Below are 26244 nucleotides of genomic sequence, written 5' to 3'. Positions count from 1 at the left end.
TTCCACACCTCATGATATACATTGTGGAGGAAGGACCATTGACTGAATACAAGGATGGACGATATAACAGCTCCCTAAATGTGAAGCCAAAACAAAGCCTGCAGTGTACGTCATTAAATTGCTTTTATTATATATACATTATTATTTATTTGATGCTATAAAATGGGGTGATGTCATGATTGACAGCTGAGCCTGGCTCCTGATTGGTCAAGCAAGGCAGGACCTCGATAGCGCGGATCGCTACTTTGCAGAATTTGGCTCCAAGATGTCTTAATATTTGCCTTTTTCAGTATCAAACAAGTTTTTTAGATGCTTAACCTTCACCCAAACCACAGTTAATTCAACATAAACATGGTGTTTCCCTCGACACAGCTACTCACTGTGTGGCCACCATGTGCCGATATCGTAGAAAGTAATAATAACCAGGGAAAGGTTGGCAATAGGAGAAAGGCAAAGTGTTTTCGGTGGATTTAAAATGGGATTTCAGGGGGTCATGAGCGGACTTTTTAATATCTGTGGCTTTCAGTTTCAATTTGACTGTAATTTATGTGCCTAGGATTCCCTCGAAAGCTGCGCTGATACAGAGTGGAATATCCTGGTGGGGGAAAAAATGTAAACGGGGTAATTTTCAGGTCTGTTAGCAGCTGGTGTGGAGACGCAACTGTGGTTTTTCCTCGATGGTATAGCATGAGTTGGATGAAGGGGTGGTTGGAGGAGAATGCAGTGAGGGAGCACAATGTAATCTCAGTGCCAAGGTTAAAGCCACTGTTGTTCATGTGGCAACTGTTCTTTAAAGCCACAGTGACATCAGATTGTGGTCCGCTGTCCCCGCGCTGAATTTAGCCTGGCAGCCACGGGATCCACTGTTCCTGTTTGTCAAGCAGGAATCACTTATGCCAGCAGTGACATCATCAGTCAGCCGCACATGGAAAGCTTTTAAACCAAAGACACGCACACACACACACACGCACACACACATATATATACACACAAACCAGTACACAGGCATTCAGGAATATCATCTTTATGTTGTCGATGTTATTTGTGTTACACCGGTGTCGAGTCACAGTCCGCTCCCTGTTCCGTCTTCGCTGGTTTAGACACAAACTGGTCAGAAACAAAGAAATGACTTGTTTGCTTTTCAACCAAGTCGTCATAGTGAGGAATTAAACTGTGATTTGTGGAGCCGAAAAAAAGAAATCTCACTCGTTGCAACAGTAATCCCTGTGGGTGCACCTGAGCTCCATTATTACAAACACACGCCTCGCTTTTTACGTGACCACATTTCTCTAGAAACCACCTCACCCCTCCTTCCATTAATTGTAATGAAGATTTCAAGTGGGGTTTTTTTTAGAGTGAAAGCCGCACGCTGGGAGGGCTTGTGACTGGGTTTAATGAAAAATAATCAATATTTACATTGATTGTGGGATTTTCTGAGAGCACGGTGTGCCTCGGCGGGCCGCTCTGTAAGCAGCGTACATTTTGTACTTCGGCAGAAGCCGAACACCGAGGTCAGCACAGATTGTTAGAAGGCGTCATTAGCGATGGTTGTTAATGGGCCTGTCGCTAAGAGCTGCGGCGGGGTTTTCACTGTTATTCACACACAAAGCCACGCAGGATTACGCAGGAAACTACAGAATGGATCACCACGGAGCTTGTTGGAAGGATGTAGTATGGGTCGGGATGGAGCCATTAAATTTGGTGCGGATCCAGGATTTTTCTTTTTCACTTTATTTAACAATGAGAGATAGGGGGCGTTTTTTGATCATTTCCTGTCGGGAATAATTCATGGATCCTGATGAAAAGAATCATGCATATTTAGGGAACGGATATCTATGAGTGTGCGCAATTTGGTGCAGCTTGATTGAATTTAAGAGGATTGTTGGGCCTTGGCGGAGGTATGCGCTCTAGTGAGTGCCATTCTAGTTTGAATGAAATCAGATTAAAAAAGCATTAGATTATTAACAGATATCCTCTCAGAGTATGTGTAATGATATCATAACTGCTGTAATTTGGAAGAGATGTTGCTCTCATGATAACGTGTGAAAGTATTCAACCTTCTCATTCAGGGGCAGAGGTTCACACTCATTTTACTGCACATTATCCCGGTTTGTGCACGTATGTGTGAGGATGAGAACCTGCCGCTTCCTCAGACTTGCCACATGTGTATCAATCGTGTTAAGCTAAGTGCTGCGGGGAGCGGGTTATGTTTTCTTGAAGAATGACTTTGTGCGGTGTTCGCTCGATGTGCATCACTAGCAGGGCGAGGCGGAGGGGACCTGTATCTTGTATCCTGGCTTAAATTATGAAGAGAAAAGAGCTCCCTTACTGTTGGAGAGTTGGGGGGGGGGGGTGGTACCTTTAATAAATTGTTTACCTGCTGTTATGCAGCTGAGACACTCGGTGGGGGAAAAAAGCAATAGGATCAGTGACACCAGTAGAAGAGACACGGCCAATTATTTTGACCTTGAGCTGCTCCAACGAAGTGTGTGTGAAGTGGGAAGAGTTGTTCAATGGGTCTCGGGTTTTTCATAAGCGAAAAAGTAAAAGTTCAAAAAGCAGCCCAATTACAGCAAGTCTGAGAGTTTGAAGTTGCTTATAATTCTCAACTTTTTCTCACACGCTCAGTGAGAACTGGAGCCACAGTTATAAATTATAAATACTAGGCTTCACCATTTTCATGAGCGCACAAAGATTTCTGCCTTTTAATAGAAATGGCTCCCCCTGGTTTCAGCAGCACCCTTACCTCTCTCATTATATTACATATATCTGTTCTGTAAATGTAAGTCTGCTACTGTTTATTATCCGTGTTACAGCAGAAAGAAAGAAGCACACACAGTTTACGATGAGAGCAAGAGGCGACCCACTGTGATGTCAGTAATTGGTTTGAAGCCTCAAGTTTGGCATTTTGGCCTTTATAGACTCTAATTGTGTCCTCCATTTTCACAGCAAAACAACATAACATCACTGGCTTACCTCATTGGTCAAGAGGGCATGTAATAGGTCAATTTTAAAGTGAGCGCCCTCTGCTGGATCACGAGGCAAACCACTTCAGGCGGTCTGATGCGCTTATAAATTGAATATTTTGAATTTGAACAAGTAATTTTACTGTACATTTTCCCACAATGTTCAAATTAACATTAAAAGTTGAAACAAAAAGCGAACAGCACTATACTTGCACCCATTGGATGGTACTAGCTGTCAATCACATTAAGTCCATGCCCCAATGCATACTTTGCTTTAAGGGTCTTTTGGACTAAATGGGACCATAATTTCCAAAATGAAGATCATGCTGTATTGAAGAAGACTTGAAATTAGTGATTGAGAACATAAACTCCTTATTAAAATGTTTACTAGTGTTCGTTATCAAGTGAGAAGTACAATCATGTCTCAGAGACTTCTATAGAAACTGATTTCTCTTTGCAACCAGTGAAGTTGGTCATTTAAGAGAACACAAGATTACAGCTACTTCTGCATTGGCCTCACTTTCTGGACCCAGAGTCTAAATTAATTTATATATTCAGTTTTGGGATGTGAGTTAGGAGCCAATATTGGAAAAAATCTAAATGCTTAGGGCAGAAATTCTCCTGCTTTATTCACCTGCCTCCTTTTGACTGGACTTCTTATTATGTGGAATAAGTTATGTGGCTGTTTGAGATGGACTGCTTTCAAAGATGCTTATGGATGTAAAATAGAAGATCTGTTTTACAACCTTAACACAAGCCAAAGACGAAATCCTCTCGGCTCCTTCTTCATCAAGATATAATTTACACCTGATTCCACATTAACCTGTTTTACGGTGTTTTCTCTCGATGGTGCACAGGACTTATTTGACTTTTAAAAATGAAACAGTTCCCTACAAGGTGGCAGTGCATGTGTTTTATACGTCGACGTAATAAAAGTGATTAATGGTCACTTTACGGTCCACCGTGGCGGGGGGACCGTAAATCAGCCAAATATACTATCATCTGACAGTAATATAAGATTTGTGCTTGCTTGTTGTTATTTCACAACATTTTTAACTATTATAAAAACAACAAAATGTCGTAAGTAAAAGAAGTGATGCAGATTTTCTGGAATTTTAGAAATCCAACAATGTGACCCTGATGATCTGAAGCCATGTATGTTCAGTACCAGAGTCACACTGACATTAGCTTCTCAGGCGCTGGCTGGCAGCATTAGACGTAGCTTCAGTGGAGCATCAGCTAAAGGCAGAGTTGTCTCATCTCTGTATATTTACATCCTGTCTATTGAACGTGATCTTGAGAGAGAACTGTGTAACAAACGTTATTTCTTTAGTTTATATAACCGTCATCTGACACATGATCCTCTTCACATCATTCTCTGGATCCTTCTCTACAGTCTCTTGTTATTTCTGAATAAAATAAATCACATGTGGCGTTGCAGTGAGAAATAAATGTATTGCTGAAATGTATAGCTTGGATCAGTGGTGGAGGAAGTAAAAGTGCAAATAAAAAGTACCACAAGAACTTTTCTACTTGAATAAAAGTAAGTAAATACTTGAGTATTTAAGTTAAATACAGATACATGAAAAATGTTTCATGTGACTGGTTGATTGTTTTGTTTAAAAATAGTGACGTAATAGTTATTTTTTCTTCCAACCAACAATCTTCACATGTTGCCTTTACAGCAATGTTAAAAACGATGATTTATTGATGCTCTACGTTGTGGATTTTCTGTCCATTGATCAATTGATTAATAGGCCTTGAGGACATTGCATGAACAAGTCACTGCTCTCGTCTGCTCGGTTTATAAACTCGCTGTGCAGACAGTGCACAGCGAGTGTTATTGGATTTCATGATTTCATGATTTATTACTGCACAGCCGATGAGAGACAGAAAAGATACCATTAGAACTAATACTGCGGGTGCTTCACTCCGCAGGGTGTTCAGAGGTCATGATCAGAGCCGGGGCTAGTTGGGATTTGGTGTCTTGCATATTCAGCAGCGCAGATGTTTGCCAACACGTGGGTTTTCAAAAGTGGTCTTCTGCATGGAGGGCAGCGTCTCTTCTCACTAAACTGCTTCGTAACCCCCGCGTGTGAATTTTTCATGTGCTCTGAATCGTGTGTCTTCATGCGCATGAGCCCCGGGGCACGATGACTATATTATCATCAGCAAATGGTCTGCTGTAATTTGTGTCTCTTGCTGCGTCTGCTCATGTATGTACAACCCTCCAATTCTCTCACCTCCAGCCCTCAGGCCACACACTCGGCTGTAATAACCATACGGCGGTGCACTTAACCCGTGCTCATCAACGGAAACATCTCAAGTGTTGAGAATTCACCGTCTGTGTGTCGGTGCAAACACCAGAGGCTCCACTCTGTGTCCTCCTGCACGGAGCTGCGGTTTAGGATGTTGGATCTGCAGGGGCTTTCAAAACCTTTCTATCTGAGGCTGATTCAGGATAATTGTAATAGGATTTGATGTCTATCTTTAGTTGGGATGTAAAGAAGGTTGTAAGCAGTTTCTCACTCTTTCCCTCACATGAGTAGTTGTAGACATATCTGATATCACACCTACCCTTTCACTTTCAGCCGCCCTCCCTTCCCACCTGCATGGAAACACTCTCGGTGTGTGTGCGGAAATGTTGTGGGAGCTTATCGTCTTACACACACAGATTTGTTAATCCCGTACCTGCTCCGACGCTGCTGTGCTGATTACCTGATCTGAATGGGCCGTAAGCCGGATGGCCACACTGACACACATTTAAAATAGTTGCCTGTGCAAGCGACACAAACCTCCACAAACACACACACACACACACACACACACACACACACACACACACACACACACACACACACACACAAACACGAAAAAGTAATTTCAAAATGGGAAATTCAAAACAGAAGAATCACTTCATACAAACGAGGTGTATAATGGGAAATGGTGAAAGATATATTCATACGACGTTAATCGTTCCCAGAAGATGTTTCCTGTTGACTTTGGTGGTCCCATGACTTTTCCTCCAGCCTCCATAGCTCATATTTCAAATACTTTGGTTTGTGACTTTTCTTTCAGCCTCAGCTGTAATTTATGTTTAGTGCTAATTAGCTAATCGTAGTATGCTAACCTACTAAGACGATGAACCTAGTAAATAAACATGTTAGCAACGTTATTGTGTGCAACCTGCTGTTTACTTAAGCATTTAGCTCAAAGCTGACAGAGCAGCGAGCACGGCTGCAATCACTACAACAAAGATGGACGACATGACAAATACCAAAAAGTGAAGCCAAACCATTTTGCTGGCTGTTTGCATAAACCCCACCTCCTTCACTAAAAAGTCATAGTATATGTTAAATGCATTTTTCCCAAAGTTGGTATTTATATACTTTAATAGTTCCTTTTTTTATTATTAATTTTGATTTTATTTTGTTATTTGATGCTCTGAAAAAAGAGCGAGAGACTGCGATTGTTCAAGCACATTTTGGCTCAAAATGACGTCAAAAATACAAGCTGGTGGAAACTATATCCAGGAAATTTTTGCTTCACTTTTGTGCAATGGGAGGAAATGGAGAGTGTCTATGGTCGGGAGTTTTAATGGATAATAAAGCCTGGTCCTAATGACGTGTGAGTGAGTTTAAGTGTGTGTGTGTGTGAATGTGTGTGTGTGTGCTTGTGTGTGATTGTCCTCATTTGGATTAATTAAAGGAAATCTCCCGTGAAGAGTGGGGGGCGTCCCAATCTTTGTTTTCTCAAGGACATACCACCTATCAATAACACCCCCAGCCTCCACCTCAACCTTCATGCAATACCACCACCCACACAGATGTTCACACACACGCACACGCACACAGGCGTACCTCATTCGAACGCCATGGTAACAGTCACCCAGTGCTGCTCCTAAGCCTGGTGATCATCACTCTCATCTGCTGTGGAACAAAGGCTGTGGAACTCTGTGTGTTATTGCAGCTCCCTTATCAGCGCCTCCTGCTTGCCTCTGTCATGAAGCAGCACTCTGCTCACATGCTCAGTCATTCATAGCGCTTTTATTTCAAAGTCACATTTCCATTGTGGTGCGTCGTCTGTTCCTTTGTTGCTGACGACCAGAGTATGATCCAGCATGAGTCATTACTAAAGTAAACATCGCGGGCACGTTGCGAGGGAGAGAATGGTATGATTTGCTCTGCGTCAGGGGTTTCCCCGGCTCAGATAATTGCTGAAATCACTCAGCTGGCCCCATGCATTTATTAAAACTCATAGCTGTGCCTTCGAGCACAAAATCTCCTCTAATCTTACAGTTAGTCCTGGTGATGGCGGAGCCTTTCAGACAGTGAATAGCGGGGGGATTCCCTTCCCATGGTTTACGGAGAAAAGGGTCATTATGTTGTTGACACCTTGGTCGCTGAGTTTCTCTCTTTCCACGGCAGCAGACGGCAAGGTCATGGTGTTGTTTGGTAATTGGGATCCAGGAAGCGAAATTGGGATAAAATTGGACCAAGATGACGGAAAGAACAAGTTAGTGCAGGAACAAGAAGAGAGAGCAAACACAGAAGCTGTGAATTATCACTTCACAGGTAACAGGATGACACAATTTCATCCAAAGAATAGATTTTTTTTCTTTTTTTTAAATTTTATTTCTTTTTTATTTGTGGCCTTTGCTCGTCTGTTGTCTGACTCTTCATTTACTCAGCTGCCGTGTCGTGTCTCGGTCGCATACAAGCAAACATCATCAGGCCGAATCTCATTAGAGACGGAGGCATGTTGTCGACTGGGTGTGTTTCTCGTGGTAAACAAAGCTCGGTTCATATTCACCCCAGCTCCCCAGAGGAGAGACGGAACAAGGTTGTTCAGGAAAATCAGGGAATGGGAAAGTGCATTTGTGCCTCTGTGTGTGTGTGTGTTTTATTTTGAGTTTTCATGATGAGTGAAGTGTTACAGGTGGACCGTGATGGAGGTACAGGTTGGTCCATGTAAGTTATGCTGAATAACAGTAAATCATTCGGGCCACAAGTGAGAGTTTTCCACTGTGAGAGTTGTAGACATCGACACAACGTGCACAGCTGAAGCCAATAATTCAAACAGGCCACATTTTGGAGCGATGGTGTTGTGGTGGGTACTGGATGCTATAATGTTGTGGGGAATATAAGTGATGCGGCGCGCCACTCAGTGTTGTGTTTTTCTTTTCTTTATTCTTTATTCTTTATGCTTGATAAGGATTATCTGCTCCTCGGTGGGTATGAGTTCATCCCGCAGTCCCGGCTGAGAGACAGAGAAGGAGACAGCGAAGAGAAAGACGAGCGTGTTTCTTATTCTCCGCGTGAAGGATAGAGGGAATAGCCCGAGGGATTTTTCTAGCTCCTCCTTATGCGCATCAAAAAGCTTGAGAGTGGAGTTCTCTCTCTCGACCTCAGACTGACCCTCTTTGCAAAGACAGAAAGTCACAAAGAGACTTCTTTTTTTTACCAGTTGAATTCAGCATCAAAGGGAGGAGGAGCGCCCTCATGTGGAATCAGGCACCCTGGAATCTGCTCTCTCCCAAGCACAGTGAGTGACTACTGGAGTGATGGTGGGGGGCTCATGACCTCCTAAACTGTTCCTACTCGCAGCACTGAAAAGCTGTTTTCAGACTTTCTCCGGAGTTTGTCTTTCTTTTTCATCCGGAGATATTTGTATTCTTATTGTTTTTTTATTTTTGCCTCTGTCGCACACATCGGCTAATTTGGACAATCTCAGGACTCTCTCCCAGGGAGCTTGCAGGAGAAACTGTGGAGAAAATGCATGAGCCTCTAACTCAGAACAAAAGTTCCTCCCGAGTGTCAAACGTTTTTCCCATTTCGTTGGAATTCATGGTGGCGTTCACCGAGCCCGACGCGTTTTTGCTTTGTATTCCAATGCTCCAAGTAACCTCTGCTTCCCCTGAAATCTGTCTCCGTCATCCCGCTGCTCAGAGGGCTTCTCAGCTGAATGGTAAAGACTCTGCAAAAAAAAAAACACAACAATGTTAAAGTCACAAAGCTGCTGTCTGCTCGACTTGCGTGCTGGGAGTGCTGGGAGACATCTCCATGGTTACACGGTTTGACTCAGACAGCGAGGTGATGAGTAGTCATTGAGGATAACAGATAGAGGTACAAGAGGAGAGGGAAGGTGGGGGGGATGCTACTTTTCATGTGCGGGTGTAGTGCCGGGATGCTATAGGACCGTGCTGCGTGCACCTGAATGTGACAGGGAGTGTTTTTAAAAGAGAGGAAAAGGATTGTGAGAGTAAGAGAAAGGAGAGTGTGAGGTGGGCATTTTACAAGCATTTGTACTGTATGTATGTTTGCAAGTGTGTGTGTGTGTGTGTGTGTGTGTGTGTGTGTGTGTGTGTGTGTGTGTGTGTGTGTGTGTGTGTGTGTGTGTGTGTGAGTGTATACGTGTGTGTGTGTGCATACGCCTGTGTGCATGTGTGTGGGAGGTGAGGGGCAGAGTTGTTTTTTTTCCTGTGAGGTTTCCCTGGTTTTCTCTGTGAAGGAAAATAACCAAGGAGAGGTGACAGGAGGCTAATTCATATTCTGAGTAAATTTCTGGAAATCACAACACACACACACACACACAAAATATATGTGTGTGTGTGTGTGTCTTCTACTTCTACCACGACCACTTCCACCCAAGCCTCCCCATCCTCCCTCAGCCTCCAAGCTCAGATTGATGATGTTTTCAGGAGACTCGGGGGGGGGGGGGGGCGCAGGGAGCTTGTAAGAGATCCTTCCTGTGTTGTTATTTCCATAAACGTACAGGGGAGCTGTGGAGGAGCCCAACACCCTGCGAGTTGATGTCTCAGCACGCAGCACAATCGTGAATATGAACTATTTCACGGTTCCATGGTCTGCGTGTCTGTTTCTGCTTCCTCCCTCTGGTCTGTGGCCGGAGGAAGTGTTGATTATGGGGCCTCGGCCGGGTGATTAACACAGTGATCACTACTCAGGCGCAGTGTGGCTAGCACACTTAGCAGTAATTACACTTAGCCCTGTTGACTGTTCTCTCAGGCTCTCTCTCTCCCTCCCTCCCTCTCTCTCTCTCTCTCTCTCTCTCTCTCTCTCTCTCTCTCTCTCTCTCTCTCTCTCTCTCTCTGTCACACATGGAGACACACCCCTCTGGGAGCAAGGAGCTGAAAATGACTCAAAGCAAGAGAGCGAGTTATCTCCTGCAATTATTTACCTAACTATTATGGCTTGTGTTCCCTTTTTTAAAAGATAAATATTTTGCACGTGCAGATATAATATAACAAGCATGTGTGTAGGTGTGTTATTTGCATATATATATATATATATATATACTAGAAAAGCCCTCGTGTGTGTGCATGTGCATCAGGGTGTGAATGATCCAGAGGGTACTGGCTGTATCTGTGGTCCGCCTGCTGTTCTCTGCTCTCAGGGAGGGGGGGTGTCAGAGGCATATAGGTTAATAATGTTGTCACGGCATAAGGGCCGAAGGCTTGTTCTCCCCAGAAACTCTCTCACACACGCACACACACACAAATGCAGGAACAAGTACACACACGGTACACACAGAGACATATGCACGGCTGTTTCCAGGTCCACCAGAATTATTTACTGTCAGTGAAAGGACATGGAAGAAGGAAATTGTTTAAATTGGTTTCTATTGTAAATCATTGAGCCCAAACAACACTGAATCTTTGGAGCAGATGCCAACACAAATTTTAGGGCATATGGAAATTCTGAAATTGACACATAAGCAGATATTCTTCATAGAAATTCATTCATAACATGCAACGAGCTATTCAGTCTGTAGATTTGATCCTTTTGATTTAGTTTTGTCTTTATTTGAAATGAATCTACTTATTTAATTAAACAATTCCAAGCATCTTTTTCTGCATCATGTTCTTTGAAATGTTTTAGCAATGGCACATATCAGACATATACACTCATAACAATATATCGGTGATATATTTGTGGCCAATATCGGCATTTTGGCTCTATAAATCCGGCTGTAGTAAAAATGTGTCTCTTGTAAAACTTTGTCTCTAGAGGACAAAAGTATAGAAACAAGCAAACGTTGAGCTCAAGCTGTCTCATAGCTCCTGGCAAGTTCTGACATATTTTAGAGGAATTAGTGATGTTGGATTTTCTCCCTCTTTGTGCAGAGTATTTTGTTTATTGCTGCAGGTTTTAAACTTATTATATATATTTTTTATAAATAAATATTTCCCTGTGGATCTTTGGAGTTTGATAGAAAATACAGCTCTGAGACTGCCTTGCAGATTTAGTGCAATCTGCTCTCCCTTGCACCGCCGGCTTCTGCCTGTAATTCCCCCCGCTCTCTGTTTTCCTTTTTTCTTGCTGACATTTGTGTTGTGAAAGTCACAAGCCCTGATTGGCTGCAAGGCGGCTAAGAGGGCGATAGTGATGGGCAGATTACGGAGGAAGGACAACGAGGGCCAGATAAAGAGCGCAATGCAGATTGGTGTGATTAGGTGTTTGCCAAAAGTGAAAAGAGCTTAAAGTGTTGATCTCATGAGACCAAACAAGACATTGTCTAGAATCTTAGTTTGTGCTTTGCATTAAATGATGCGTGGCGCAGTGTGCTTGACTTTCCTCAGTGCCCTTCCTCGGGAAAAAGGCCTGGTCTCAGTGGGAAACCACTTTTACATCCAACGCTTAATTCACAAAACTGCTGAGTCGCCCACAGAAATAGCATCACCACACTGTGTGTTTTTTTTTTTTAATACACTGATGAAGTATAGTTGGACTGCAATCATATCTGTCCTGGAGACTGTGGGTGTGGAAACCTGAGAACACACACATAGGGCTGTGTTACAGGATATACAGCAGGATGGACCCAGCATCTATTTCAGTCTCAACGATCCACTCAGAGCTTTAAATATATATATTCATCAATACGCTTGATTGAGAAGGAGAAGAGTTGCTGAATTTATCCCAAGGTTGAGTCCAGGAATGACGTGTTAGCAATGTGACGTTCAGCATCTGAAGTTTGTGAGTGTGGGAATTGATTGCGCAGCAGCTCCTTCATAAATGTTTTAAGTTTTACCTGAGTGCTGTTGTGCTGCGCTGCCTTGTGGCTTAAAAAACACACACACCAACACTCAGCTGCAGGCTGTCGCTCAGACCTGAGGACTCTTTATTTGTTATATAGATGAATCATTTTAAAATGTATTAGCCGAATGAAGATGAGAAACAAATGTAAGAGATGCACTTAAGTGTTTGGAGGGCTGTGTTTTTTCTTTTTATCCTTAGTATTGCAGTGCCAGTTCTAAACCGGTCTGTTCTGGAATGGGCTGTTTGTTTGGCCTGTGGTGATGCTGGTTGCAGTTTTCTTTCTGAAACTGTAAAGGTGACCTGCAGTTACTGAGCCCTGGCAAGCAAAGACCGGCTGGTGGACTCAGAACCCTGAAGCTGCACCACTGCTGCTTCACCTGTTCAGCTGTTTGTTCATAGTTCCGGTAAAAGCTCAGCTCCGTACGCAGTTAGAATCTGGAGAATCATTTGTCGTGAAAGCGTTGATGAGTCCCAGCCGCCGCTGCTACAGAGCGTCGCTTGCCTGATTAATCAAAGTTTATTAATAGTGAACGTATCACGTCTGCAAATCGCACCAAATTCAACACTGCACTTCCTTGGCCTCATTCCAAGTGTGAAGCCGATAATGGTTCTCGAGATATGCGCTCCACATATAGACAGACACAAAGACAGAGATTTCTGGGATTATTATAACAAGAATGAAAAGTTTAGTAGCCTGATGAAAACGAGAAAAGAATTATCAGACCAATGTATGAAAAGCTGGCTGAGTGGCGGCTCATTTAAGTTGTAAGAGATGTACTTACGGGGTCTGGAGGGTCATGATTTTTGTTCTTATACTTAAAGTCTTCAACTGGGAATAAGAAGCATTTTCCTTTTTCTTTTCTTTCTTTCTTGTCTTTGTAAATTTGAAGACCTGTTGTTTTTTAGTATAACTGTGAATTCAATCTTCTCCCTCTTCTGTCAGGAGAATGGTTGACGACTATTGCTTCTGCTGGATGTTTCCACATTCAGCTGGTGTTTATCTGACAGGTTGGAGAGCAGAAGGTGGACAAACAGCGCGCTGCATTGATTTTTTTGCCAAACTTCTCAACTTCCTGTTGGTATTTAGTTTGGTCCCCTGTGACACCGGTTTTCCTCAAAGTTAGAAAAAAATCATGTTATTTTTCCCCCTTCAAAGTTAGAAGAGGTTGTTTATTTGCACGTTCCACCAGTATCACATCACACTTTGGTTTTCTGTCTCCTCTATGTCACTAAAACCAAAAAATCCAGCTTCATAACCGACTCACAGGAAATCATACGCTGGTGTATTACCCCTTGATTGCAACAATGAATTAGTCTTAATGAGATTCTGCTAATGTGTCATGTGAACAAACACCAGAGGGGAACTGTCGGTCCAATGTGTCAGCTAATACATTGTTTTCTGTGCAGGATATTTCTGTTTGCTGATCACGGCTGTGTCACTCCTCTGACCTGTAATGAGTTGTGCCACACGCTGACACAAACACGGCCGCGCTGCCTGTTCTGTGCAGGCGTGTTTGTGCGACTGCTGGTCCGATGGATGAACACGGGCTATAAATATTTCATATTAGCCCATTTTCCTCCCTGGTTCCAGAAGCAAACGCACAAAACAAACAGTATAAATAAAGACTGGAGGAGTGGAAGGGCTTTGAGAGGGAGGTTGAAAAGCACTTGAAGTGTGTTTACAAGAATGAGAAGAAAAGGGAACAAAAAAATGCAGCTATTGTACAGTCTCCATGCAGGGAATCGTCCTAGTGAGGGAATGTGGGGATGGTGGAGGGACTCAATCACATGGAGGGGTCACCATCAGTCCATCCGTCCTTTATCTGTGCCGCTTATCCTTTTGAAATACAACATGACAACATACAGAGACAAACATATTCATAACAACACTCAATTTAGACTCAGAGTCTCGAAACGAGCGTAACAGTGAGCGCCCACTGTTAGAACGGCTCATTTTCTCCTTTTTACGTTTCAGAAAAATCCTCATAAAAAGAGTTTTAAGCCTGGAACCAGGTCGACCACCTGCGAGATGAATCGTGACCATGAGAAATTTCATTAGGAGAAAAATGGAAAAAGGCAAATGTAAAAGATAAAGAGTGACAAATAAAACACAGCTGATATGAAGCGGACTTTGTTTCACAATCTCAGCTTTGGGTAAAGTCTACATTAGATGGTTACTATTACTCTGACCCAGACCCCTATCTGCATGTTTGTGGCCTGTGGAGGGAAGCCAGAGAAAACTCACGCAGACACGGGAAACATGCAGACTCCACACAGTAAGACCAAGATTCAAACCGGAAACTTTCTTCCAGCGCGGCCACATAAATTATCATTTTTCAATTATTTATCGATGAATCCTAATTTTTACATCCTGTACTATTTTGGCAAAGAAACAGCCTCCATAGCGCTCAGTAAGCAAAAGTTATCGGTGACCTGAAAGCAAATGAGGATTAGTTATTGATCAATGTTCCTCTCGAACGCCGTCTCATGCCCCTTCCACCACGTTTCGTGCAGCTGACTGAGCCCCACACGCTCAGCGTATATAGCATTGGCTGAAACCCTCAGGACCCCCTGCTGTTGCACGCCTCCAGCAAGGATAGTATGAAAGTGAGAGAGATTTCTGCTCCTGGTGCTCCAAAAACCAGCAAGAAAAATAGTTTGTCCCTGACAGTGATTGTAAAGGCACCTCAGTGAGTCTGACCCTGAGATTGTGACGTTAATAACATTGTGCCAATACTCCTGACAAAGGCTGCGCAGCACAGAGGGACACATTATATAGTCTCGCTGACTGATGACAAATTAAACTGTAAGTGGCGCAGTGTGGCGATGCTGCGCTGTGCCAAGACAAATGGGATACATCCACTGCAATTATTGACTGCACGGAAAGCTGAACAGCTCAATAGGTTTTTTTCTCAAAATAATAAGCCTTCATTGTTGTATTATCCCAAAGGAGTTGCCAGGGATAGTTAACCAGATGGACACCGCAGTGCTTTGTTTTATCTAGATTGTGTTGCAAAGTTGTGACAACAAAAAAGGAGGATTTGGGACACACTTCAGTCACCAGACACATTGTACCAGTTTCAAGCTGAATCAGTCTGGTCATTTTTCTCCAGTGATTTATCAGCTAATTTCTCTTGTCCGCAGACTAATGTTTTTAGAATTGAGGCCCACGTCGTAACGACTGTGGCATTCCTCCAAACATCTCTGAACCTCAGAGGAGCCGTGGGACAAAAACAGCGGACGGCCACCGAATGTCTCAATCCTGGAAACTGGCCACAGAGGAGGCACTCAACCCCCGCACTCCTGACAGAGTGGGAGAGAAGAGGTCTCTCCTCCTTTGTAGATTAATGTTGAGTCTCTCTGAGCGTGCTTGTGTCATACCCCCAATATTCATGCCTTACAAATCTCTCTTTAAGTATCAGAGGTTCCTTGATAATGTCGTATTTGCGGCTACTAATGGCTCACAAACTGAATTTTAAAGCATTTGGGAGCCGAATGTTGTCATTTGGGTCCTCGTGGTCCTGTGTCCATCATAAAGAGACACTGGGCTGAATGATGAAGAAAAATCCCCCCCTGCTCCGCGTAAGAAGAGAAAAGAGTAGTTAAGCCTGTGAAAATGAGAGCTGAAATAGTCAGAATGACAGTATGTGAAAGTATAGAATAGAATAAAATGGGTTATAAGATAGAAAATAAAAATTTAATGAAATTTAAATACAGAGAATACACGGATAGACATTTTATTTATAATTGCACAAGGAAGTAAACTCTATTTGTGCATTATGTATAAGGAAATATATTGAAATAAAAGTATACATATATGCATATATAGACTGCAATAAGTATATAGGCAGGTTTGGTACATAATATAACATTTTGTTTTATATATGTATTTATATCGGTATAATTTAATAGTAGTATCCTAAACACTAGTATACTATACATAGCCTAATATAATTATATGTATGTTTATATATGTGTATATATGAGTCATACACATGAAATAAGTCAAGACTATAAGTACAGTCATTGATTTAATGAAGAGATGATTCTTTAATACTTAAACTAAGATCTGTGACAACGTGACACCCAGCTCTCGTGTGCGCTTTGACGGAGTCGTTACACTAAAGAGATCCGGTCCCTGAAGAGGAAATCATACAAGTCCCCGGGATAAATCCATATTACTGTCGCCATAATCGCCGCGATTCCACAGCAAAAAAATTATCATACCTGAGGAACGGCTCAATTTGTCCTGCGCACAAAGTGATGACATGGGGGGGAGGAGGTGGACGTCAGTGGGGACCTCTGAGGTGGATCATGGTCCGTAAGAGCTCCGAGCAGGGAGATCAATAAGGGCTCGCTGGGGCCTGGCTCAGTGTCCATAATGTGATGTGCACACAATCGATACCGAGCTGGTAGATGGGGCGACTGGTGTGGTGCAGGTTATTTTTCAACCCCCCCCCCCCCCCCACACACACACACACACACACACACACACACACACACACACACACAGCATCTTTCCTCCCTCAGTGTAAGGAATGATGGGGATGCGGGGGCCAAGGAGGTGATAGGAGAAGCGGGGTGTAACGTGTGCGACCACAGGGCTGGCACCGCTGACAGGACGTTTAGAGAGAGGAGTTAGTGGCCTGGCATCCTGCGGGAAGCTCAAAGTGGAGGGGGTTAAAGGCCAGCCTCTCATTTCCAAGAGTAGTGGTTGAGATGACGGGCGGCTGAAGATGGAAGTCGAGAGAGGCTCGAGAGGGCTCTCGACTCTGCGGCCGCCGCGTCCTTCCTGCTCTCGTTCAACTTCACACTTCCTGCTCGGGCCCTCCCACAGGATCTGATCCTAACCTTTAAAACGGGCTCTGAGATAAAATAGTGAGGGGTGGGTGTGGGAGTTTGTGGCTAAAATACATTTGGTCGCTCTATACACAGGAGATATTCACCTAAATTGCTAAAGCTAAACCATCGCCAGCTTTATTTTTTTCATGCTGTCCCTCGACGAGCTGAGCCAGCTGGTTTTTGTGAGGACATTTGTCAAGTGATTTATTTTATTTCCAGAATGTGTTTCATAAAGTCTCTAAAAATATTGTATTAAATAAAAAATGTGGTATGTGGTATTTAATAATTCCATCTGTTCTCCAAATTAGAGCAGCTCTCCTGCACCATCATGAGCAAACTGTTCCAGGTGGAGTTTTGTGCAGAGAAAGTAAAAGAGCCAGAATAAGCCACAGACAAGTAAAGCATGTCAGACGTTCCCTAATCATCCGAAGACATTACCTTCCTGTCTAAGCCAATCAGGTCTCATGACTGGCCTGACCGTGACCTCACCCGGTCGTCCTGAGGTCAATACCTTCACCAGAACAGGGACAGGGACAGAGAGAGAGAGAGAGAGAGAGAGAGAGAGAGAGAGAGAGAGAGAGAGAGAGGAGGTGGAGAAAGTGGTAAAACACTAAAACCTTTAACTTAATTTGATGCAAATCTTAAATACATCCAATTGGTCCACAGGTAACTTTGCTGATTTTCTCAATATTGCCTTTTAAAAACAGAGGCAATAATGTTTATTCCAAAGAAATCACAGGAAAATGTTGCTCTCATTCTTTGGCTTTGGAAAGTATAAATATTGTTTAATTCAGTAAATTGATCCAGATACTAGTGACATTATAATCTAATTTTCACAGAACTCATAATTAGAGAATTGTTCTGCGGCTTATTCCAGTGAAATATCTCGTTTCGCTTCCTTCCTCCCCCCCCGGTTCCCTTCCAGGTCCACTGACGTGCTTGTTTCCGCTTGGTTAATCCACCGCTCAAGGCATTTGACGCTATGCTTAATGCACCACCACACGTGCAAATCAGGGACGACTAAGTCCGAGTAATTGATCTTTTTAACTACTCCCACTCAATTACAGCAGGTTAATGTAAGCCACCTCAGGATTGCTCATCATCGCACTCAAACGCCCTTTGCTGGTGTCAGTGAGCAGAGGGTGGACGGGCGTTCACACGGATGTGGATCAATGAGAATCATCACTTTCTCTACGTGTGTGTGTGTGTGTGTGTGTGGTCCAGGTTTACACAGTCACATTATGGGGATTTGTCTTCCTTAAGGGGACAAAGAGCAAGTCCTCATAACGTAAATCATCACATGTTAAGGGGAAGACCCGTTTTAAAGTGAAGTTAATGTTAAGCTGAGGTTTGGGTGTGAATTGTGGTTGGGTTAGAGGTTAGAGTTCGGCATCATGGTTAAGGTTTGGGATAAGGTTTCAGTTCGACTGTCCACAATGAATGGAAGTCAATGCAAATTCCCAGTAAGGGGTGCTATTCAAATCTATATTTGTGTGTGTCTGTGTGACTGTGTGTACGTGTGTGTACGTGTGTGTGTGTATGTGTGTGTGTGTGTGTGTGTGCGTCAGCTGTTCATAGCGCAGTTTTAAAGGGTTCTCTTTCTCCAAACTGTGGAACAGTAGAAGATTAACTGTCTCCTCTGAGGCAGCTACTGTGAATCTAAATAAAGAGTAGTTGACCTCTAAAGAATCGGTTACCTTTCGACCTGTATTTCCATACATCATTCTTATTCTTGTGGAGTTAAACAAACTGCCCCATGAGCTGCACAATTTACCACCAGTAAAACCTATAAACTGAGCAAGATCATTACCTCATTTCCTACTCTTCCCCCTCTTTACCTGTCTGGGCTGACTCGGTGCCAAGGTGTTCAGCGACCGGCGCACGAGCGAAAGGTTCCTCCGATCGGGCGACTTGGCACCGCGGGCTGAGCCTCAAATGAGCTCGCCAAAGAAAAAGTTGAGGGGCAAGGCAGCAATCTGCGTCCCGACTGTGACTCCGCAGTCTTTCCAGCTCAGTGCCAGACCTCCCCCAGGTTGCCTCACCTATAGCTGCTAATAGGTTTAACCTAATCAGCACCAGCATTCATGTAGTGATAACACTTCCTCTGCTGAGCCATGACACCAGCTTGTCTCTACTCCGCTCCCCGGGCCCTTTTCTCTCTCTTTCATTCTCACGCAGGAAGTTCTTTTCTCTAAAAGCATTTTTGCATGAAGCATTACAACGTGTCTACAGGCCTGTGTGCAGCCGGTGGAAATGGCTGACCCCTGAGCACTGCAGAATCCTTGCGGCTAACATGTGATGTTTGCTAAATTAACGAAGTCACAAAGGAGATACAGTGAGTGAGCGGCGGGACGGCTCTGAGTAAATTTGTGCAAGTTAATCAGTGTGTTCTGCAACTTAATGTGGTTTGTGATTAGTATTCAGGGTGCCTGGTTTTTCCCATCTTGTCTCAGACTCTTCAATCTTTGTTCATTAGATTTTAATAGGTTTTATATTGTCTGGGTCGTAGAGGACTTCACAGAAAAGAATGCAGATTTGGACTTGACTTTTGAAGTTGCACTGCGGTGCTGTCGACTGTTAAATGCGGGGGTTATAGTGACAGAGAGTGACGGATATGGAGAGGTCGTATCAGAGGGCTGAATGACAAGCGAGCCATGTATTCACCTCATAACGTGATGTGACATTCAAACACACTCCTCTCACTGCACCATATATCAGTCGGCCTCATTTTCTAAATGAGCGATGTCAGAACGTCTAAGGACAGATTTAATCTATCGAGGTCAATAAATCCTGGTCAAGGTAAAGAGCCACGGTTTGCAACGCAGCCTCATGCTGAGCTGACCTCACAGGATTACGCAGGATGTTCCTGCCCGTCCCCCTCCCTGAGCGGAAAGCCATAGGAGACCATGTCAATATCAGCCTTTCACTTTAAAGGCCCTTTTACAAAAGTTTTGTGCATCTAATTTTCTTTGTAAACTGAAAGTAAAGGAATTATATTTTATAACAGTGAGAGGGAATAGCAGAGTGTTGCCAACAGGTGGAGCCAGAATCCTTTTATCCTTCTGTTGTGGAGGAGATCACATGCAAACACACTCCTCTAGTGTATTTCCAAAATAGATTTCTGGCCTACTTACTTTCCCTGGATTCATTATTTTGGTCATTTTGTATTCCAATGTTACTTTCCTCTGTGTTAATACAATAAATAAACCCTGATGATGATGATGGTATAAAAATAGAAATGCCAGATTTTTGGGGGTAATTCAATTCACTTTATATTGAAGGTCGATGCCAATACCAATGTTAGGAAGTAAAACATTTCTGATACTGATATATTGGCCAATAGATATGTATCTTTTTAAATGGCAATGATTCCTAAGAGGTTGTTATCAAACTTTTATGGTAAATAAATGTATTTGAGGCTTGATATTTTACACATGTGAATACATTATTTAGTATCCTACTAATATAATAATTCTTCCTCTCTGTGCTCTCTTTTCAGATTCTGGCCATCATATCGATCCTCTTCATCATCCTCTCCACCATCGCCCTGTCCCTCAACACCTTACCAGAGCTCCAGGTGTCAGACGAGTTCGGCCAGGCCAACGACAACCCCCAGCTGGCCCACGTGGAAGCCGTGTGCATCGCCTGGTTCACCATGGAGTACCTCCTTCGCTTCCTCTCCTCGCCTAATAAGTGGAAGTTCTTCAAAGGCCCACTGAATGTCATTGACTTGCTGGCCATCCTGCCCTACTATGTCACCATCTTCCTAACGGAGTCCAATAAGAGCGTGCTGCAGTTCCAGAACGTGCGGCGCGTGGTGCAGATATTCAGGATCATGAGAATATTGAGGATCCTGAAGTTAGCCAGGCACTCCACAGGGCTCCAGTCTCTAGGGTTCACTCTGAGAAGGAGCTACAATGAACTTGGCCTTCTTATTCTATTTCTCGCCATGGGCATCATGATATTCTCCAGCTTGGTGTTCTTTGCTGAGAAAGACGAGGATGCCACTAAATTCACCAGTATCCCTGCCTCGTTCTGGTGGGCAACCATTACAATGACCACAGTGGGCTACGGGGACATTTACCCACAGACTTTGCTTGGTAAGATTGTGGGTGGGCTCTGCTGCATTGCAGGAGTGCTGGTAATTGCCCTCCCCATCCCCATTATTGTCAACAACTTCTCTGAGTTCTACAAGGAGCAGAAGAGGCAGGAGAAGGCCATCAAGAGGAGGGAGGCACTGGAGCGAGCCAAGAGGAATGGCAGCATCGTGTCGATGAACCTAAAAGATGCCTTTGCCCGCAGTATGGAACTGATGGATGTGGTGGTAGAGAAAGGAGAGGATAAAACCTCCCTTGACAACCACCTGTCACCGAGCCGCTTGGGCAGCTCAACCAGGCACGCCTCCTCAGAAATCAACCTGAAGTCAAACCCAGAGTCTCTGCCACAGAATTCCCCTCAACGTATAACCATCACCACCACTGGAAGTCCGCAGCGGACCAGCAGGACCCCACAGCACCTTAATGTCCAGAAACTGGAGGAGATGTACAACCAGATGACCAGGTCACAGTCCTTAACTAACCTCAACACCACAAGCTCCATGAGCACCTTGAGCACAACTATGACCGCCCCCGTCTCACCGAAGAATTCTCAAAGCCCAGAATTTACATTGAAGGAGGAGGTGGAGCTGGAGATGAAGGAAGTCCCGCCCTCCTCACCAAGTAAGTTTCCTAGTTGCCCAGAAGGCCTTGAAAATCAGGACTTCACCTCAGATGAGGAAGATGATGGGCCGTATCAAATCAGACACCCCAGAGCGCCACCGCTTCTGGATCTTAGCCAACTGAGGGCCAGCAATGACGAGAGCTCTCCTGGCTTCATATGCAAGGATGGCCTCCATTTAGAAGGAGTGGAGAGTTTTAACAGTGCTGTGGAGAATATCCAGAGCCCTTCAAGAGGGAATAATCCTCTTAAAATTAAGGGGTTAAAAGTCAACTCCACCAAAACCTCTGCCGAAGGCCCACTTACACCGCCCAGCACCACTTCTCCTGGAGACATCAGCTCCAGCATCCTGGAAGAGTCGCCGGACGGAGAGACGTCACCGCTCATCCCCTGCTCAGAGGAGCTGCTCCCCATCACAGAAGAGGAGACCGACCCCATGTCCCCGAAGAGGCTGGTGGTCGACACCCCACCGGGCGACGAAGATCCATCCACGGAGAACCACGAGGAGAAGCATCTGATGGAGGTGGCGGGTGCCGCCGTTGGCCCCTTGTCGCCCAAGAAAGCAGCACAAAATTGCACCCAAGGTGTGGTCGGGGCAGGCGAGGAGGTCAAGGCTGACAGCAACCAAAGTGGACACAAAGTAGAGAACCACATGTTTACATCCGATATCCACCTGATACCCGGGGATGGCGGGCTTTCTCCGACCTGCGAAACCAGCATGTGACTGTGAGGGAAGCCGTTGGGGACAAGAGACCCACTACAACCTCGGCCTGGTGCGTGTGCGCGAGCAGCGAGAAAAGACAAAGGTGCTGTTGTAGTGAGAGATATTTTTGCATGGCATGACAAGTCCCTTTTACTTGTGTTGTTGTGTATTGCTGAAAAAGAAACTGCAGTGTTCTGTGCAGATTCAGGAATGACTTAGGAAGTGACAGCGGGCTCCCACAGGAGGCTCTTTGAAAACAGAGGGAATTCATCTACCAGACGTTTCAGTCCTCCCAATGTACATAATGACAGTCTCCTTTTTTTCTAGCAAAAGAAGGAAATGCACAGAAGGGACTTATCTGTAAAAAGCATGCATTTAAAAAAAAAAGACAAATATTTTACGGTGCTTAGTTTGCTGAAAGCACTCCACTGTAAATACTAGGACATCCAAGGCAATGACAATGCACAGGACGGCAAAGGAAAACTGTCACTGAAGGTACAAATATTTGTAATGTGAAAAAAGGAAAGGAAGGAAGGGTTGAGCGAAGAGCCCTCGGACCGGCGTTGCATCGTAGCGACCTATAAGAAAAAAACATATCATTACCTTTTGTGGAAATGCAAAGTGTTCCCATGACGACCCTGTAATGTTTTTTTGTTTTTTCATTTTTTTTGTGTGTGACAAAATGGTGTATGAAACTTGTAACGTTGACATTGTTGCTCTTTGGTTTTCATAATGACTTGTTGAACTTTTCAGTTTGGGCATCTGATATTTAGTCTTTGACTTAACCAACGCGGGCAAAGAAGGACAAAAACACCCTGTTTCCTCTCAAGCGCATACATACACCTGTAGTTGCCAAATATCTATGTAACCAGTGAGGACAGGAAGTATCAGATATTACCCTTATGGAAAAATATTTATCACACGGTTTCAGGAGTTCAGGACGAGGTTTAAGATGTTTTACTCCTCGTTCGGCCTTTTGTTGCCATCCAACAGAACTGAATTAAATCCTATTTACTCGCTCAGACGTCAGATATATATATATCTAAAAGTAGCTTTAAGAATAAAACAAGAAAAAACGTAGCTATAGATCGGTTGTAGACAAATTCTACGGTAGGTAAGTGAGACGCCATAGAGCAGAGTTAAGACTATTTAGTAATTCAGCACAGTAGACACTGGTCATTATACAATATAGGCTTTATACTATAATTATCTATTTTGGCATATCAGAAGGGATAAAAAATATTCTTTGTGATATCAATGGACCAAATCAAGCACAGTGACTAGCTTTCATCTATCTCCTCGCTGCATAATATCATATATAGTAATAAAATATATTATGAAAGTAGCTATGTTATTTTCCTTATGGTTTGTTTACCTGCATTGTGTTCGTTGTCCTCTCCTCAGCGCACTGACGTCGTCCACACTTGATCCATACTACTGCAATTTTATCCCATCCTGCTGACGAGTTTAAAGCATCTTCTTTTTTTTTATTTATTGTATACCCGTAGTGTCTTGGATTGTTTATTTATTGTGTTTTTATTGTGAACAAAATTTTCAGTCAAACTCGAACCCAAAGAGTTTTTTTTCTTTATTTTTCTTTATTTTTTTCTGCTCATCTTCTTTGTCGCTTTTTGTTTTACACTGACTGAAAATATCCGTTGTATGTTGCCTTCGATTCCAATTTTTATTGCTGGAATATTTGTTCATTGTTTCGGCATGACACTTGGCTGAGTGAATCAGGAGTTGGTTTGTGAACGCCACACAAACCCCAACGCTTCTGACAGGACGTGCGTGGGTGAATTCTTTGTTGTTTGTTTTCTTTCTCTTCTTCTTCTTAGTATTATCATCATGTTTTTTTCTTTTGTTCTCACAGAGAGGTGTGGAATGTGCAATACCGCATACTGCAATCTATGCAGGCCAAGAATTGTGGCACTTTATTTTCTGTCTATGGGAATTTGTAAGTGTACAGGCAGAAATTACTTGTATTTTTCAAATGTTATATCTTTAATATGAGGCAAAAACAGTATTAACAACCACCAGAATCTCACAAACAATGCAAATGAGGATTTGACTTTTGCTTTTTCATATATTATATGGCAGGCATAATGCTGACAAGCACCTTAATGCCACGTATCAATGGACCTCAAATTTATCGGTGGGAAAAAGGGATCCAAATTGACCACTTTGGGCCTTTTATATCACTGTTAGATTCATGCAGGAATCCAACAGACGTCTGTGGAAGATATAAAGACAAACTTCAATGGCCACACACAAAGGCTTTTATGTTTTTTGTGAATTAACATTGAGAATGATTCTATTTTTTCTAAAAACCAAAATGGAGCACGACCACAATTTCCTGCCATATGGTGGTTGAAATGATGCGTGCCTTTTCATAACGCCGCCGTTTATGAGAAGGTAGCAAGTCATTTTGCTTTGTTCATATAGCACTGTACAGAAAATTCTAATTTTATAGGAGAAATCAGGTCTTTATGTAATAGATACAAGTAATGTTATTGAGTTCTCAGGTTTTCTATAACTCTCTGATGTTCCAATTGGATTGATTCGTTGTTTTTTCTTTAACAGCTATAACGTCAACTAGTTACTTCTGTACTTTTCTTGAATGGTGATGTTGTCAAATCCATGTCGATGTCTCGGCTCCCGTGGTGTAGGAGCGGCAATATTTCTCCCTCCTCCCGGGTGATCTGTGCACCACATTCAGTATCCACCGCCCCATCAGTCTTCAGTGAGGCAGGATGGAGCACGAGCAAAAAGAAAGGGACAAAAAAAAAGTTGGAACAGAAGGCGAGTGAGGGGTCTGAGTGACGGCAGACAGGCAGTGAGAGATCCCTACTGTCACCACACTGATCCATCTGGTTATTTCCCATCATGACACAACTCTGAGCTCCCGTCCCAGCAGCTTCAGGGGCTCTAACCCCACGTCATGCCCTCAGGCTCGTGGATCAGTGGGTGAGAGGACTGACTAGGATGAGGGAACGCTGTGAGAGAAAAACAACCCCCCCCCGCCCCAAAAAAAGTTACATCACATCTGTCGTGGTCCATATTTCCTTTTGTCTGTGTTTAGCCCAGACCATCGTGATTTGAGTCCGTAAACACAGATTCATGTGAAATGATTGATCCCTCCTTAGAAACTCAGATTGTTTGCTCCAAAGTAAACGAGTGGGGTCAGCACCTGTACGTTCATTTATTTATTTTTTCATCCGTTGTTTGTAGTTATCATGTCTCTGTGTTATCCTCGAGTAATCCTTCATTTTGACAGGTAGGGTGGAGAAACAAGGGATTCGGGATTGATCAGCTGTTTGATTGACGTTTGTGTGGATACTGGAATGAATTGCGTGAGCTGACAGCGGAAACGGATCGTGCTCTGTCTTACTCTCTCATGATGGCATTATCACCTGTGATACTGTACAGAGTGCAAACGTTGTGTCTTTATTTTCTCTGAGAGAATGGGTATTGTCCGTGTCACTCATGCGTGCTTATTAAAACCTCGCTCCCTGAAATGCATAAAGCTATATTGTTTCTTCTTACGTCTCTGTGTATTCTGCCTCTTACATTTGGATTTGTTTGTTTTTATCTGTTCAGCTTTTTAGAACACGATCATTAGACACACTCTGAGCTACAGACTGTTTTCTGTACAAAGCGACATCTTTGTATGCATGTAGTTGTCCGAACAATTATGTGACCACAGAACACTTTGTCATGGTACATGTATGTCAACATTTCTGTAGAGCATTGTTCCCCATTACATCTATTAGCATATGCAGAATTACAAATAAATGTGTATATAACTCGTGTGTGTGTGTGTGGTGTTCTATAGATGATGTTTCTCAGCGGCTTCTACATTCCCTGGATACATATCTTGTATATTAAGGATGATTACATATTAAGATTCAAATATATGCTTTAATAAATCATCTCTATTGAGCATTAATTAAAACCGATT

At 43.3% G+C, this 26244-nt stretch overlaps 1 protein-coding gene across 1 annotated transcript in view; it reads left to right on the top strand.

Annotated features, from left to right (window-relative positions):
* Window positions 1-26093, top strand: part of kcnb2 (potassium voltage-gated channel subfamily B member 2) — an 80626-nt gene extending 54533 nt beyond the window's left edge. Inside the window, exon 3 of the mRNA XM_034572620.1 lies at window positions 20364-26093. Within this exon, the coding sequence (XP_034428511.1) occupies window positions 20364-22304 (1941 nt within the window). The 3' untranslated portion in view covers window positions 22305-26093. The remainder of the gene's footprint in view (window positions 1-20363) is intronic.
* The last annotated feature ends 151 nt before the right edge of the window (window positions 26094-26244 follow it).

The sequence above is a fragment of the Hippoglossus hippoglossus genome, chromosome 20, assembly GCF_009819705.1.
Source record: "Hippoglossus hippoglossus isolate fHipHip1 chromosome 20, fHipHip1.pri, whole genome shotgun sequence".
NCBI classification, from domain to species: domain Eukaryota; kingdom Metazoa; phylum Chordata; class Actinopteri; order Pleuronectiformes; family Pleuronectidae; genus Hippoglossus; species Hippoglossus hippoglossus.
This window is presented reverse-complemented; position numbering and strand designations above follow the sequence as displayed.